This window comes from Anneissia japonica, unplaced genomic scaffold (assembly GCF_011630105.1).
Source record: "Anneissia japonica isolate Jap-2015-1 unplaced genomic scaffold, ASM1163010v1 scaffold288091_len1417266_cov198, whole genome shotgun sequence".
In the NCBI taxonomy this organism is placed as follows: Eukaryota; Metazoa; Echinodermata; class Crinoidea; order Comatulida; family Comatulidae; genus Anneissia; species Anneissia japonica.
Genome location: NW_022684833.1, coordinates 614,913 through 632,198, shown reverse-complemented (window position 1 = coordinate 632,198; position 17,286 = coordinate 614,913). Strand labels below are relative to the sequence as shown.

General features: G+C 31.5%; 1 protein-coding gene across 4 annotated transcripts in view; it reads left to right on the top strand.

The window, feature by feature from the left end:
• Positions 1-17,286, top strand: part of LOC117107685 (putative RNA polymerase II subunit B1 CTD phosphatase rpap2) — a 51,574-nt gene that overhangs the window by 13,501 nt on the left and 20,787 nt on the right. For all 4 annotated transcript variants that reach the window (XM_033249426.1, XM_033249418.1, XM_033249434.1 and 1 more), the window contains exon 9: positions 14,053-14,216. In XM_033249426.1, the coding sequence (XP_033105317.1) occupies positions 14,053-14,173 (121 nt within the window). In that variant the 3' untranslated portion in view covers positions 14,174-14,216. The remainder of the gene's footprint in view (positions 1-14,052; positions 14,217-17,286) is intronic.

Here is a 17,286-nt window from a genome sequence, read left to right as displayed (position 1 = left end):
CACTTTGAAAACCTTATTGTGACTATTCCAGGCCAAGCTAAATGTTTGTTGAAGCGTGCATGTATGAATCTCGTGCCAATTTTTAGATATCGTGCTAACAAGAAATGGGGGAAAAAAAAGAAGATCTCTGACAATAACAAGAGGTGATCCGCTAGTGTAGCGGATCACCAACAAGCAACTACAATTGCTGGAAAATGCCTAATGTATCATTGTCATAATATAGTGACGTTGCAAAAAATAAAATTATCGCAAAATTCAGCCAGGGGTGGATTTAGGGGTTGGGATGGGGGGAGCATGTTGGCTCTAGTCCCCCTCCCCTTTTGGAAAGTAAAAAAGAAGTAATAAAAAGAAATCATAAATTTCCCAAAATATTTGGGCATCTAGAAAACAAAAATGTTGTCGGGGCATGCCCCCAGACCCCCCTAGGGTAGTTTTGTCTCAATTGGCCCCACTTTCGGCATCTCTGGATCCGCCCCTGTCAGCCCATAAACTTTGACTGCATATATGTAATGGTGAAACTTCAGTCTCAAACTATCACCCCACACTATGTGTTGCAGCTTGGTCGCGTCAAGAAATAATATAAGCCATTTTTAGGACACTGGGCTATACTTACATTTTACATACCCAATAATGTCTGCAGGTTCCAGATTCAACCTATACGTGCACCACACATTTTGCTGCAGAGGGCGATGTTTTATGAACATTGCGTCAAGATCCAAAGCAGATTGCTTGTATCATATCATATATCATGCCTTAAAGCCAAAGTTTTTGTAAGCAAGTGAACTAATGTGTGTAAATCATGCTACAGTATATTCGACAAAAGCAGTTGTATGCTCATATATAGTTACGATGTGCCTGTATATGGTCATGTAGATTGCAAGTAGATTTACATTACATAAACATAAATACGTATTTCAGTGTGAATCACACCAAGGATAGCCCAGGAAGTCTGGAGACTTGTTTCGGGATCCTTCTGGTGGTGATTGGGCAGTACACCGGCAGACAATCCCTTACTCTTCAGAAGAGTGTACTGCGTTCTTTAACATGCACATGAGTCATTGCACAAGGGACCAACGGCTTAAACGTCTCGTCCGAAAGACGGTGCATTATTGTAACTTGTATTTCAGCCCTCCAGCTGAAACACAAGGAGAACAGCGATGGGAATAGAACCAGGGTCCAAGAGATCTCCACGGTTCAGCGCACACACAGTGACTACTACCAGATCAGGAGACTGAGCTAAGCTGCTCTCAACATTATTATTGTTATTGTAACATGATTATTATTGTTATTGTTTTTTTCATTATATTTTTGTATATTAACCATTCTCTCCTTTAATTGGAATTACCATTATACTGTTATCCACCAATGCATTCAAACCTAATACTCCCAATACAATACTATTTGGGTTTTTTTCATATTTTTTTAGAACTTTCAAAAGAAACAATAGAATTATTTTAATGTTTTGTTAAAATGTCAATAAAATTCATCTTTATATTTTTAATTATTATTTTTATTATTATAATAATTATAATAACAATAATAGTGACAATAATCTAATGTAATAGTTACTAAGTGCACTGGCTGTAAAAATAATTTAAACTCTTTCTAAACATACGCCTATAATCCACCACATAAAACACACATGGTTTTTCTATCCACAATTTGACAACATGCAATAGAAATTGATCCACAGATTAGTAAAAGTTATCACTGAGTAAAAATCTATTGATCACTAATCTTATATGATTTGATTTTAATCATCTTGACAAAGAGTTATATACTGATGACAGACCTGCTCTGATTGGCTGAAGGTCTTTTGAACTATAATGATAGTGTAGTATTTTTTATCTAGGATTTGTGACTACAGTATATGGATCTAGAGTAATATCATTTTCAGATGTTTATGTTGCCATTAATGAATCTGTAAAGTGTGGTTAATGCCTAGGTTTTTGATTTTACAAATTTTAGTTGTTATTAACAGCAACAATATTTCTATTTTGCAAAATACTGTCAAGGCTTTTTGAAGGTAATATAGGAAAAAAATCATTACATGTACTCTTTTTCTGTGGTTACAGAGTTAATGAAACTAAACAATTTAAATCATTAAATTTCTTTTCCAACATTTCTTTTAATCTGAATACAAACAGTGTATCTTTACATATAATTAACATAAAAAAAACTATAATGCGTTTTGCGCAGTGTTTAAGGTTTTAGGCTTTCAATCAGAAGGTCGTGGGTTCAAGACCAATGCTAGTCACACTGCTTTCCTTGGGAAACGACACTTTTTCTGCATTTACCTCTCTTCGCCCAGGAATATTAATAGGTACTGTACCTGGTAGGAGGTGAAGGATTCATAATGAAATTTGTATTAATGATTACACGCATAACTAGGAATACCCCCCATGGAACGGAGGATGCTGCACGTTCTGTATGATTGATTCTGTATCCAATGACAACGCATTAAAAGCCCCTTTAGCAGTTTTTCCTTTGGATATGTGTGCTATATAATCTTATAAAAAAATATATAAATAAATATAATAAATAAAACTTTGAATATCTATCGATTAACACAAAAAATCTACTGTGAGTATAAACCAATTATGACTTAAAAGACCAACACACCTGTAAAACACTGTGTTGTAATTGTTCATCTGTGTACTTTTGTAATTATTGGTACTTTTGGAATTTTATTCAATGTAATAATGTAATAGCCCCCTCTAGAGTTATTAATTCCAAGTTTTCTTGTGAATGTATTTGTTGTTGCTTATATATATAGACTTATATCAAATTGAAACAAAACCTAATCTAAAGAAATAATACTTAACCTTATGTTCAATATTCTAAAACATTAAGACAGATTAATATTCAACTATATTGCGAAATGTTATTCTTATTTGTGACATAATGAAATCCAAATCTGATTTAACATAAGTGGAAGGTTTTATCTCTTGAAGCATACAGATAGTATTTGGAAGATGTTGATAATATAGAGTATTGTAAAAATATATCTGTTTATTTTTATTTTATTCCTTTTGTATTTCAGATATAAACCAGTTTATCAGACAATAAAATAATTTGAATTTTGAATAAAATTATTCTTATTATTTATTTATCAATTATTGTTATAATATTGTTATTTTTGTGTTGTAAATACAGTATAGCATATTTAATCAAAAGAACAATAGAATATAAATATTTTATTCAAATTTGATGTTATAATTCACATGTAGGTGTTTAGTTTGTTTAATTTAGTTTGCTTAGTTTTTTTGGTAATAATGTTGTTAATGTAGTTTGATTTGATTTGATTTGATTTATTTCGAAATTTTCACAAGTAAACAAAGTTCAAAATTAGATGAGTCATAAAAAACAATTTAGAGAATTTCAGGATATTAACCCTTTAAGCATTTCTGCCTGTTTCCGAAGGAGTCCTGTTAAAACAATAAGGAACGCTACAATAACAAATTACAAAAAGAAAGGCCAAAAGTAAGAAACATAGTAAAATAGTAACAATAGTTTTAATTTAAACAATTTGCTGGGAATGAGAAACATTTAAAGGAACTAATAAGGGTGAACAAAATTTTAGTTAAATGTTTAAGTTATATCAATAATTAGCATTAAATTAAATTTTTATTAATATATACAATACTTCATTTATGAAATTTAAAAGACATTATTTAATTCAAATATATAAATATGCTGATATATTAGCATTTAATTATTCAATTAATGTAGTATTAATTATCTAAAAGAATGTAAATATAAACATTTAAGAGACATTATTTTATTCAAATAGATAAATATGCCAATATATAAATTTGATGGATACAAAAAATAGTATTTATGTATTTACATTTAAGAATTTAATTATGTATAATTACTTATCTAAGGGAATATAAATATAAAGTTTAATTATGCTATACATTTATGTACAAGTTATTTGTTGTTGGATTCAATACAATTTACACCACCGGTGGGCAAATTGCGGCTCACTGGCCCACTGTGGCTCACCGGTGATTTTTTTGCGGTCCGCGAAAACAAATTAAAAGCCCTGTGTGTGGCCCACTAACCATCGTTAGCTAGGAAATGCCTAGTTTTTACAGCCTGACACCGATCATCTGTAAAAGTAATATTAAAATGCAGAATAACTTGGTATAAAAGCAGCTTATGAAGGTTTTTGGAAGCACACTAGAACCATCAAAATTTGTGTGTGGCCCTTGGTGTTAAAAAATTCGCTTTGGCCGTCTGACGAATTTTTATGCCCACCCCTGATTTACATGATTGCTAAACTTACTTAAATATTATAATACACAGGTCAATTTAATTAGTGCAGAAATTGAAAAATTACTTGATTTACAAATTTGAAATGTAAGTACATAGTTGATAATGTATACTGCACATAACAAAAGTCAATACTTGCATTTGACTTCAAAGAAGGTTTGTAACACTTGTGTTGAATTTATATTTAGTGGAAGAATTTTCAATATGGTTGGGTAATTCATTCCAGAGGTGTAATGCGTTCTGGTAAAACGTATATGAAAGAGTGGGGTTAGTTTTAGGAACATTGACCATATTATGTCTTCCGCTTCTTTATCCATGATTTAATCTGGTGAGATGTTCTCCCATATATTTGGGGCATAATGAGTGATAAAAATATTGAAGACATGGCTGAGCTGGAGTTTTCTAACTCGATATTGAATATGGAGAATACCTAATGATTTATAATCACAATGTAGGATATGAAACCATAAATTAAACCGGATCACCTTGTTTTGAGTGTGTTGAAGCTTTAGTCTTAAAGAAAAGTACCCGCAAACCATGCTACAATACAATATTCGATCAAACTAAAAATTAGGGCTGAGCGAATCATTTTTTTAGTCTTCAGGTTGAGGAAATTTGCTTGTCTATAAAGGAATTTTTGGATGGTGTACTTTCTGGTTAAGTTAGCTGGTTAGGTAAATTTGGTTAGTACATTATAGAGATATTGAAGTTAAGTTTTTATGAAGCATTTCATAGATTATTTCCAGCCTGTAATTTGCAAAGTGACTACTATTATACTGTATAAAAAAATCTAGATAAATAAATGACAAGCTTTAATATCAATATATAATAATCTTAAAGTATATCTATTGTTCAACAGGGTTTGAATTGTCTTTTGTTGGGCAAAGTTATGTTCCACGATGAAGTATTTGGTGCTTACAATAATATTGTATGCATTATTGCTGATTACATGTATTGAAAAGAAATATTTATACTCTTATCAACTTCTTGCTAAGTGGTATTGATCATCAACAAGAAAGCAGAAAGAAGTGCTTTATTTTTTAAATGAAATTATTCGATCACAAAAAAAACCCAGTACATACTTATAAGTAGGCATCAGGTTGGCAATTTTGCATGGAGTATGTTTTGTATAAAAGTAATGACAACAAATCTCATTATGTTAGTGTACTTCACATGATAAATTACTCTGGGCAATAATCATATCTCAGCTAGTACAATTACATTTTTACAATTCACAATACGTTAATTTCAAAGAGTGGTGGTATTTTTGTATACATATATAGATATGATGACAATATTGTGGGTTAGATTATCAAGTAAGGTTTTTTTAATGCCTGGGGCTAGAATGCCTCCAGGGTCAATGCTTGCTGGTGTCCCTGGAGTGAAATGTACAAATTCACAACATGAGAGCCAGTCTGTGTGTGTGTGTGTGCCTTAATTAGGTTGTGGATTAATATTGCTATTGTTGATTCATTTCTGTGATGAAACTTCAAACACTTTTTTTGCAATATTCCATCTAAATGAATGCTATTTTAGTAATATAACCTTTTGTTGCCCCTTCATGATTGAATTATTTTGCTACTTAAAATTAAATGGGCTGCTCTCTGCTCACAATATCAATAGCTAGGCTTACATACACAAAACAACTCTACTTCTGTATGTAACTTTCTCCCCTCTTTTTTTATTCTCTTTATGTGGCTAACTTTTGAATCTATTTTTTAGAAAAACATTTTTCATGATTATCATTTCTTCAAACCTAGTGTGGAGAGCTATAACGTTTAATATAGTTTCATAAACCTTGTAAAAAAATAAAAATGAAGGGGGTTTTTTAACTTTATAATAATAAAATAACATGTATAGTACAGTTCAAATTGTATTTATTTTTTACTGACAAAAACAATAACAAATTTAACTCCTGGAATAAACTTGTCTTTTAAATTGTTTGTGTTTTCTATTTAACTGAATTAAATTTAGTGGTTTTTTTGGAAGAATAAAAGTTGATATATAAATTATAAAGATTAATATGTCACAGGTGTTAAATGAAGATTAAAAATATGAGGCAATAATGCTAGCAGTATATTGCATCTTGGGTTATATTGTCATTTTGACAGAGGTCTCTTGAAATATAATAGATTAAAAATAATTGGATTACAGCATTCCTACTGTAAAGGTTTTAAATAAGACTTTTTATTTTAGTTTAATTGTATAGAAACATGTGATAAAGACATTTGATATCCAAGTGAAGAGTTGTGAGTTTAGTTGCATGTGTTACTGAGCAAGAAACTTCATCCACATTTGATAAAATTGAAAAACATACGTTCTGTTGATTATATTCATTAAAACATTTTTTTTTTGTAAATAAAATTATAGTCAGATGGTTGCTTCCCTTTTTTGTGAAGAACATTGTTCTATGTTATAAAGTAAAAATACACAAACTTTTTTCTCATGAAACCTCTTTCTGATCACTTGTGCATCTTCAGTGCTTTTTCGTTGATTAATCAAAGCTTGTATGGGTAACAAACACCATTATAAATACAGCCTCAAACTAGGGAGTCATTAATATGATAGATTTTATTTCAAGTAGCAATAGGGGGCAGCTTAACGCAATTCAAACATTTTCTGATGATGACTTTCTTTTATTGTTCATCAGCCGTAGTATATCTCCCTTGTGGTTAATTAGCTAGAATCTTACACACATTTCAAACCTCAATCCAATGCACATTTTTTTTTTCTTAATCTGAGCGAAATCCCAGTAACTATCTTTGCCCACTTCGTTTGATTGGCTTGGAAAAGGTAAAAGTCATTAGTAATTTCAGTTTTTATTTTTTTGGATGATTGCTGATCTAGCAAAGGTATTTCAACGCTAGAAATGAGCAATATAATGAACACTAAGTATTTGTATTCTTCTCAATCTCATTTAGACATCTTCCTACTTGACAATTGCTCGATCCAATTAATTATCCCACAATGCTCCAGCGAGCTTGTGTATTTGATTCGTCAGCATATCTCATTATTTCATTTTTTTAATACACTTTATCTTTCTCTTGTAGTGTAACATTCAAACCAATGTTATTTATGCTCTTTATCCTTACTCCTGGTGCAACTTAGTATTTGTTCTTGCATTGAATGACTATTTTTAATATTTTATAGAATTTGAAGATTCATATGTAGCTGGTAATAATAGAGTGAATTTGTCTTGGAATTTGATGTACTTAACTTCTAATCTCAGGGTCTTGGGTTCAAATCCTTAAAGTAACCAATGCTATTTATGTTTTTTATCCTTACATCTAAGTCTGGTATTGTTCTTCTATTGGAGTACCTAGAGTACTAATCAAATACATTACTATTGCTGTATTTTGTGAAGCAATATTATAATGTTACCTTTTTTCTGCTGCTGTATTTTTCTGAAGCGCCCTGAATATATCTTATAAATCAATATGAGCAAAAAAATTGTAATATTTGGTGTATGCTTGTAGTGGTCATGGGAATAGCTCTCTCTAATGCCTGCCAGACTATGTAGAGGATAACGAAATATTGAATTATTAAAATATCACCTATATTTTGATTTTATTGTTCAGTTTGTTAAATATTTAGTTATGTTTCAAGCTCAATCTTAAGTTGAAGTTCTTTTATATATTTTATGTAAAATTTGTGGTAAATAAAATAAATAAATAGGAACTAATTCTAGTTAAGTTTGGATTCTACAGAAAGCAATGTGTGTGCATTGAGATTTGCTGTATGTACTGGTCCATTGCTTAAGTTCATCAGTGTGATATGATATGGAATAGTTGTCGTTTTTGTATTTTGATTTGTGAGATTTTACATATGGTTAGATCGTCAATGAGTTTCCAGTGGTTGTTCCGACCACGTTCATACTATTAGCAAAATAGTTGATCATAATTTTTGAAGATAGTATTAGTGCATTTGTTGGATGTGGTACAAGATATTTGTAACTCTTTGTATTCTTTAAATGTCATAAGTTCATGACAATTTTTTTTCTTACTGTAAATTGTAAATTAAGATCATTGTTTGTATTGCTATAGTTTGGTTAAACATGACTGAAGTTGCATATGATGAAGAAGAACAACAACAAAACTGTGAGGCAGAGCATGAAGTAGTGCATTGCCTGACTTCCAACAATAATGATGTCAGAAAAGTCTCATCAAACTTTTTTCTGTTGTATGTCAAGGATGTAGTTATGGTGGGCGGAGCTACCCAGCCTTGAAAGTTTTCCACCCAGTCGAAAGCTAATTTCATGGCTCTCCATCCACCTCTATTAACCTTAGTTTGTCATATTTAGAGTTTACCAATGTGAATGTGAATTCTTCTAGTATTTAAAGATTTATTTACTCTGTTTATCCATACCAACAACACACTTAACAGTTGACATCATTTTTTCCTGAAAATCTAATATCAACCTTTGTTATTTTACGAGAACATTTCATCCTTTTATGATGATAAATTAACTGCAAGGAATTAGCAGTTTCCAATCGTAACTCTTCCTATCAGTTGATCTTTTTTGTTGTATGATAATCTTCCCTTCGATTTACTATCTTTTTTCTCCATCAAATTTACGACTTGAGACATATTTGTGGAAATTGCTTTATTTGCATGGTTTTCTTGCTATCCCTGTTTTAATTTGAACATACAGACTTCAAAATTAGCTTTAAATTAGATTCTGCCATAATTTTCATTAGTATTTCTTGTTTTGTAAAGTCTTGTTTGAGGGCATTGTACAATGAAAACATATATTGTAGTTTCAAATCTTGTTTCTTTAATGTATTTTACGATGTTTAAATTTCTTGAGATTAAGTGAAAGTGAAGCAACTTCTGTTATAAACTGATCTACTGGTATTGTATATTGTTTTATGAATGATGTTTGTCCTGACGTGTTATCGTTCTGAATGCTCAGTATGATCCAAATGCTTGCAAAAAAAAATCTGGGAAATGATTCATGTGGGAATTGAACCCATGACCTTCAGACATCTAGCCTGGTGTCTTAACCATTTTACCTCTGAGCTTGTACATGTTGGCTAGTGATAAAACCGATCCCTAAGTAGCAGCAGGTACTGCAATGCTATTCCGATGGGTTTTTTACTGGGTTTTTTGATATCTTTCTTTATTACATTTGTTTTTTTTAAAAAATTGTTTTGATACATTTTTTGACTGAATTTATTTTATTAGAAACAACTTAATTTTTTATATATTTAATAAATTAATTTAAATTGAACGTGTTTTATGCTTAGATTACAATGTGAATCATATTTATAATGTTTGTATGTTTTATAAGATGCGAATAAATCAAATCAAAAATAAAAATGGTATAATTTGCTAGTTAATGATAGTTAATAAATTTGTATAAATATGTAATTGTTAATTTTATTTTTGAATTTTTTTTTTACAGGTACAGGTATATAAAATAGTAGATTTTAATTGAGGATAATGTTAATGAAATTTTTTAACAGTTTATTATATAAAATCTGAGTAATGCTATCAGTGGTGACTCTAGGATATATTTTGTGTGGGGGCTGCGCTATCCGACAGGGGGACTTGGGCTCGTAGGCCCAAGCTGGGGGAAGGGTTTGAGAGGGTGTACCCCTCCCAAATGAGATTTTTTTTAGAAATAGGAACCTCTGGATGGCCAGAAATGACACTCTCTGATTGTGACAGACGTGTGGGCTTGGCGTGGGCCTATTTTTATATATTTTTTAGTCCGACTGCCCAACTAGCTTTGTCCTATGTGGGGGCTTAAACCCCTGCTGCCCCCCCCCCCCCCCCCCCCCCCGCTGGTGCCACCACTGACTGCTATATGGTAGTTTGTCTTTTTATTTCATTTAAGGCTATTGCTAGAGGTATGTACCGTACTGCATGTTTCTATTATTAAAGATAAGGAAGGGGGGGGGGACATGAAAAATAAGGATGAAAAAAAGGCCACAAATAAAAATATACTACTAATTTGCAGAGACGAGCCTATGGCGCTCTACCTAATGTTTTAACATCTATGATAAGCTACCAGACATGGGATTCAAGATTAGTGAGGGATAACTTAATACTGTAGCCCTGTTTAATTGTAATATTTTTTTTTTCTGTAGGAAGTTGCTGATGTAAATTTTTTTTAATCAAGTTGTGAGTATGTTTATTAGTTAGTGTAAGTTCCGGTATGCATGTAGCCAAGTTTTGAAGTTTTGATAGTATTTTATTTAAATGATTTACCCTTTAGGTTGATCTAATAAAATTTAATATTTATTAGCTTTCAACTGGTAGTTGTCATATTCTTTGAAGATATCCCTTCCCTATTTAAGAAACTTCATCTTCCCCCTCCCAATATGTATTCTTTAATGGCACCAGATGATCATATCTTTATCCAGCCATTCATTTTTCTCATTGAAAAAAAAAATCAAATTAATTGATTAATGCTATAGAGGGCACTGTTCATATTATACAGTCATTATTTTTATAATTGGTGCTTAGACTGGTCAGTCCTCAAATCAACTTGTTTATAGAGTTTACTTGAGTTTACCTGTCAAAATCATGTTTTGTAACACTTTATGATTTGATTTATTTGCCATCTAATATGACATCATCTTTATCTCATTTTGTTTTCTCTATTCACTTCAAGGTGTTGTTAACAAAATATGATCAAATTTCTTTAGTATTACCTGTACCACACAATGCAGAGGCTTAGTATGATGGGCTAACAGCTCATTCCCCTATGTTCAGTATTGAATACGACAGGGCCCCCTAGGTCATGGTTATCTCGATTGGCCCAACTTTAGCCCCCCCACCCCTTTTTGGTCATCTCTGTATCCGCCCCTGTACGGGACTGTAGTTTTAACTTTCTGTACCATATTATTTATTCATATTTCTCAAATAAAGCTTGACCAGACTTTATCTGAATTTGTGTTTAATTAAAAATCTACTGCCACTAACATGAAAGATTCCAAGTGCCTTCCTTCATTGCAATTCAAAATTATGGGAATGAATTGCTTATTCTTTTAATTATTTAATACGTTATACATGTAAACAAATATGTAAATGATAGAAACAGTAAACACCACACTGTTTTGTATCATTTACCTATTTGTTTACATATATATATACACACACACACACACACACACACATTGGAACATAAGATTTTAGATTTTATTCAAATATTTTGAACGTGCCTTCCTCTTCAGTGTTAGACGACTGCTGAATTAAAATAGGCCTATCAACTTAACTAATATGTACAAAATCACATATCTATTACAAATAAACTATTGAAACATTGATTTATTCTGTGTATTTTTATTTAATCTATTTTCGGTTAGCGTTGTGGAATATACATGGCACCATACTTTACATTGTATATATATGAATAAATAAATAAATAAATTATAATTAAATTAAAAAAATATCTAGAAGCCATAAACAATAACCTTGATAATTCACTATTTGTAAACTCAAACATTAACATTAATAATTGTTTTACATTAATTTTTTTAGATCTTTTAATTGATTGATCATGTTTTTTCTAAGTGATTTTAATTTAGCCAATTGAAAAATCATGGCATAATCAATTAATTATTTATGTTGATTTTTATTGAATAAATGATTACCTTCCTCGTGAACAATACGCTATCACATCCTTGTAAAAACTCATTAAAATTGATTAAGCAGATACAATAGGAAATGAATCATTGCAACAGTATCAACATAATTAGCTCAGCAGAATGCAAATTAAGACGGAATATGATATGAATCAAATTGGTTCCGATGTAGCTTATTACATTGGAGGTCTCGTTATTTCAGTGCAATTAATTTACTGATTACGTTGCTGGCAGCGAGCTGCCGTAGAATGAAATTTTTAGCCAATTATGCTCTGGCTCTCAGGCTGTTTGATTTGATCTGATTGTGTGAAGTATGATAAAAAAAAAATCGGTGAGCTTAGCAATCTGGAGTGATAAACTGAAAGACGGTGTTACTGTTTATCCTTATTACGCTCGGCACTGGCTTTCGCAGTTTACTGGCCTTTTTATTTGCAATATATATTTCATTTCTTTGGCGATTTTTAATGTGCTGAGGATTTGAAGTGCCTTCTTAAGAGCACTCATGCACAAGATGTCATTATGTCAAGTACAAGTAGACAGTTCTACTTGAATCACTTAATGGTTCTTGATATCTGAAGAATCTGATTGTACATAATATAGTATTATTTGGAGTGGATATAATGATGGTGATGGTGGTAGTAGTGGTAATAGTAATTGTGATGGTGATAGTGATGACAATAGGATAGGTGATGGTGATTGGATCGATGGTTATGGTGATTGTTATGTTGGTGATAATGATGATGATGTTTGTGATAATAATGTTGGATGATGAAGTGATTATGGTGATGGTAGTGATATGATGGTTATGATATTGGTGGTGGTGGTGGTGGTAGTGATAATAATGGTGATAATATTGGTGGTGGTGGTGGTGGTAGTGATAATGATGGTGATGTTAAGGATTGTAATAATGGTGGCTACATAATGTATTGATATGTAGAAAAATCTAGTGGAGATAATACTTAAAATCATGTAAGCAGTTTTGTCTAATCATTTTGATACTAGGAAATATATTATGTAAAAATGGTAACAACATGTTATTAATTGTTATTCTTTTCAATCTAAGTAGTTACTAAAACTGAACAAACGTTGGTAATTTCATTGAACGAATTACTATAAAAACGGGTACTTCATCCGTAATTAATTGCTGTTCAATTTGTAGATATGATGGTGCTAGTTCTTATCTCGCATCAAGCCATTTCGCAACGCTTCGGTCTCCCGTGGCTATCATCAATTGAGATTGTTCGTTGTATCAAAATCAGGTTTCATAGATTCCCCTGACGAACATAATTCATTATAAACTGTTCTCCATGTCATCTCATTTTTGTCATCTAATTTAAAGGTATCAAATCTGAGTGCTTCGATCAAGTAAAATGCGTCTATGCCCTCCTCTGCAGAATTGTATTAGAATTTAATAATTCAAAGCCTATGGGAACACAAAATATGATGCAAATGTAATAACAGAGTCTGCTGATCATCCAATCACGGTGCAGCTCCGGCCGTTAAGTTCTCGTACCTAACGTCAAGGCTAATAGAATATTCATGAGCATTGGGTGATCTTGTTTTTCTTATTTGCTTTCGTATGACTTGTATGTCTGCACGAAATTGGATAAAAATTTATCAGTTTATCAGTCATAAAATTGGCTTATTGTGCAGCGGGTAAATATATGCATAGGTTTCTGTTGAATTCGATAGTTTGTCATTTAGTGCGTTTACAAGGTGTTGCAAGTGACACAAGCATCATAAATTCCAACATTGTTATCATGTTTATTAGCCTGTGTTTTTGAGAAATATAAGAGTTTCGTTTACATATTTTAAAAAAGAAGTAATAAAAAAAAACAATTGCAGGGAATCATATGTAATATTTATAATTTTAATAATATAAATAATAAATAATTTATAATGCACCATCTTTAGAAACCTACTGTAAAATTAGAGGGGAAATAAAAAAAAAAAAACACTTTATAGAGAAAAAATTAAAAGAAATATAGTACAATTATTACAAAAGTAACCCATGACACAGTAACGTTTTGCTAGTAAAGTAAAAAAATGGTTGTACTAAAAAACATTGGGTTTCAACCTTCAGTCAAGCCAACCCTCCATTTATGGCTATTTCTGGTTTTTTTTCCCCTTTGTTTATTATTTTTTTGAATTAAGATTAATGTTGATTAATTGGTTATTTCAGATCACTATTCTTGAGTTTCGTATATACTCCTATGCCAAGCTTATCAGTGGACCTACAACTTCGTCCAGTTCTATCTGTGACCCTAGACTGCATGATGTTGTATAACACACAGTGCAATTAGAGTAAAACTGTAGAAGAAAATGGCTTAAACAGTGCATGACAATGTAAGAAATATTATTATTAATGTTAATATTATTATTAATGTTATTATAAAATCTCCTCCGTCTGGTTGCCGATTTACTCTGATCGGCTGATTGATTCCAACCACCGATTGCCTCTGATCACAGATTGCGGTTATTGAATTTTGTTTTTCTGCGTAAGCCGTCTGGACCTTAATCCGCAAGAAATCACAAACAAATGATATACACTGTGCATACGTCATCGAAAGACGTAAGTTAATGATGATGGTAGGTACTAGCTACAGTTCCTTCACCTGTAGTGATAAGTGAAGTTTATCGAAACTAGTAGTACGTAATGAAAACTGATGAAGTTTTTTAATCATACATACGTAGTAGCACAGAAAGTGTTGTCTATAATGATATTAGAAAACATATACAGTACAGTAAAATTATTTGAACATATACAACGTGATCATCCATCATTTGTACATTTTTTTTCCCAGTGAACTTCTAAATTGGTTCCCATTTCTTAGTCTTCATATTCATCATATTGATATATATACATACCATATATTCGTACCAGTCCAAACTATACTGGGGTTTTTTTCCGGAAAAAAAATATTAAATCATCATGAGAATCCGGTTCAAAAAGACATTTGGTTGTTAATGTTTATTACAAATGTGTTTTTGCAATTACATGCATTTCTACCATGTTTTGATTTTAAATGAATATAAGTTTTGTACAACCATTATATACAAAAATCATTTTTTGGAAAAAGAGAATCAGTAGGTATATTCTATTAATTTCATGACTTGAATTATAAATAATCCATTTGATATGCGTATCTAGTGACACCTAAACCGGCTTTTGCTTTCAGAATTGATTCAGTCTATATTCACACACTATTCAGTTCTTAATAGTTTCAGACAGTGGTTGATTTAAAGTTAAGTAGAGAATGTTTGTTCTAAGACCCATTAGTTCAATTCAGATTGCGTGTTGAACTTGCAGCCTAGCCTATCTTACCCAGAATGGGAACCATGTAGCAGGTAACCACCTGTCTGTAGACACCGGAATTTATCGTGCCATGTTTACTTAAGATTTCAGATATATTTCATTGCTTTGTTAATGAATAGTCACAAACCTAACAAACCTATGCTTAAGTTGCAAGACAGATTTACCCGTGTCATTTGCATCAACTACCGAACAATGCTTGTGAATTGCCAACTCTCATAACATCTGTGGTTTGATATTACGTCGGATATTTATATCCGACGGTCCGTATTGATTATCCAAAATCTGATAAGATTCGTTTGGCAATTTTCCATCGGAATATTGACTTGTTTTTGATTGTGCATTTATGCTACTGTTAACTGTAGAGCTTCATGGTTGAGTGAGTGAGCGAGTATGCCGATCAGACCCTGCCGACACTACTGCCATTGGAGTGTAACAAATTCATTGGATACGTATTCCCACTTTTCACCACTTTGATAAGTTCTGTGTATTACTTTTGATGGTTATACAAGCTGGGGAATATTACCAATGGATGATATTGCTGCAGATTTCTATATTTAATCTAGGCAAAGTGCTCTGTTTTTGTTATTAAAAGAATCATCTTTTATAATGGTTCCATTTTGAAACTGATAAGCATTCTGTTACTGTGGATACTGTTACAAATTATTATCCCAAATGTAAGAAAACAACAAATGGTTAATACACTAAGTAAAGAATGCTATTTTTTATGTTTCACTAATCTTCAATGCTAAGTTGTTTGGGAGAATTTCATTTACTTGTACATGCACAATATACAGTAATATATTTCCTTTATTTTGAAAGCAAGGTCTAAACTATTACAAATAAATTTAAAATACAAAAAAGAAAGTCAGTCTGTGACTAATTTATCTTTGTAAGATAGAAATAAATTTCATGTATAAAAACACTACAGTAACCCTAAAAACAATATTCTACATTTTGCTAGAATGCTGACACAAATCCTAATTTTCATCCTAAAACCATTTCATTGATTTTCTAAAAAACTTTCCAAAACTTGGCAAAGAATTTAAAACAAGCACCTTATGGTACTGCAAAAATTAAGGTCTGCCCAATAATAACCATAATATTGTGATATTTATATAGTGCATATTGCAATAAACTGCCTCTACAAATTTTCTAACCACAAATTTCAATAGTGAATGATTGTATCTAATATGGACATAATTAAAAATAATATATATTTTGGTGTATAAACTTGAGTCCGAATTGGCATAATTTTTAAATACTAGGCACTTTAATACATAGCGTCAAAGGATTATTCTTTTTTTTCCCCTCCCTCAACCCCCTGTAGCTGGATGCCTATATACAATCAGCTATGTTAAAATCTAAAAAGTATTTGGGGATGTACCAGAACTGATTATTCCGTATATAGGAATAATATCCTTGTAGAGTATACAATATCATATCATTTTAATTAATTTTTTTCAAATTCATATCAATTAACCTTCATCATTTGATGCATAACGGCTTATAAAAAGATCTCCGGTTTTTGTAGGTCAGACCTACTATCGGCAGGTAATTACCAACATAGGATTCAGTCAATGTGAGTCAGTACGAAATGGGTTCCAAGTGACAATTGTACTCTGCAGCATCATGGGAAATGCACCTCTTACATAGCCACGAGATGGCCACGTCCCTGTGAGACCAGTTTTCTCACTTGTGTAAATTGGAAATTTCAATTAGATTCTGTATAGGTTTCACTTAGCAATTAGCAACATTTCTTACTTACGTTAAGTACCATTCTCAATAGCTATTCATTGTTGATAGGTCACATGGCATTTGCTTGATGAAATAATGTTCTCGAAAATGTAGCGTTATTCCAATTTTCGTTCCAGGTTTGTGGAGGAATATCTTCCACTGGAATAAAGATGTAGATTACTAGTTTAGATATACTGTATGCTTTTATCATAATCTTAGAGGTCTGGTTTACAAATCCTAAAAAAAAAAAAACACTGGGATTTTTTTACTTTGTTTAAATAAAAAATTTACTCACTGATAACTGATTTATGAGAGTTTACTGAGCATATTATGTAGGTATTGTCAAGATCAGTTTTTCCTGCTTAG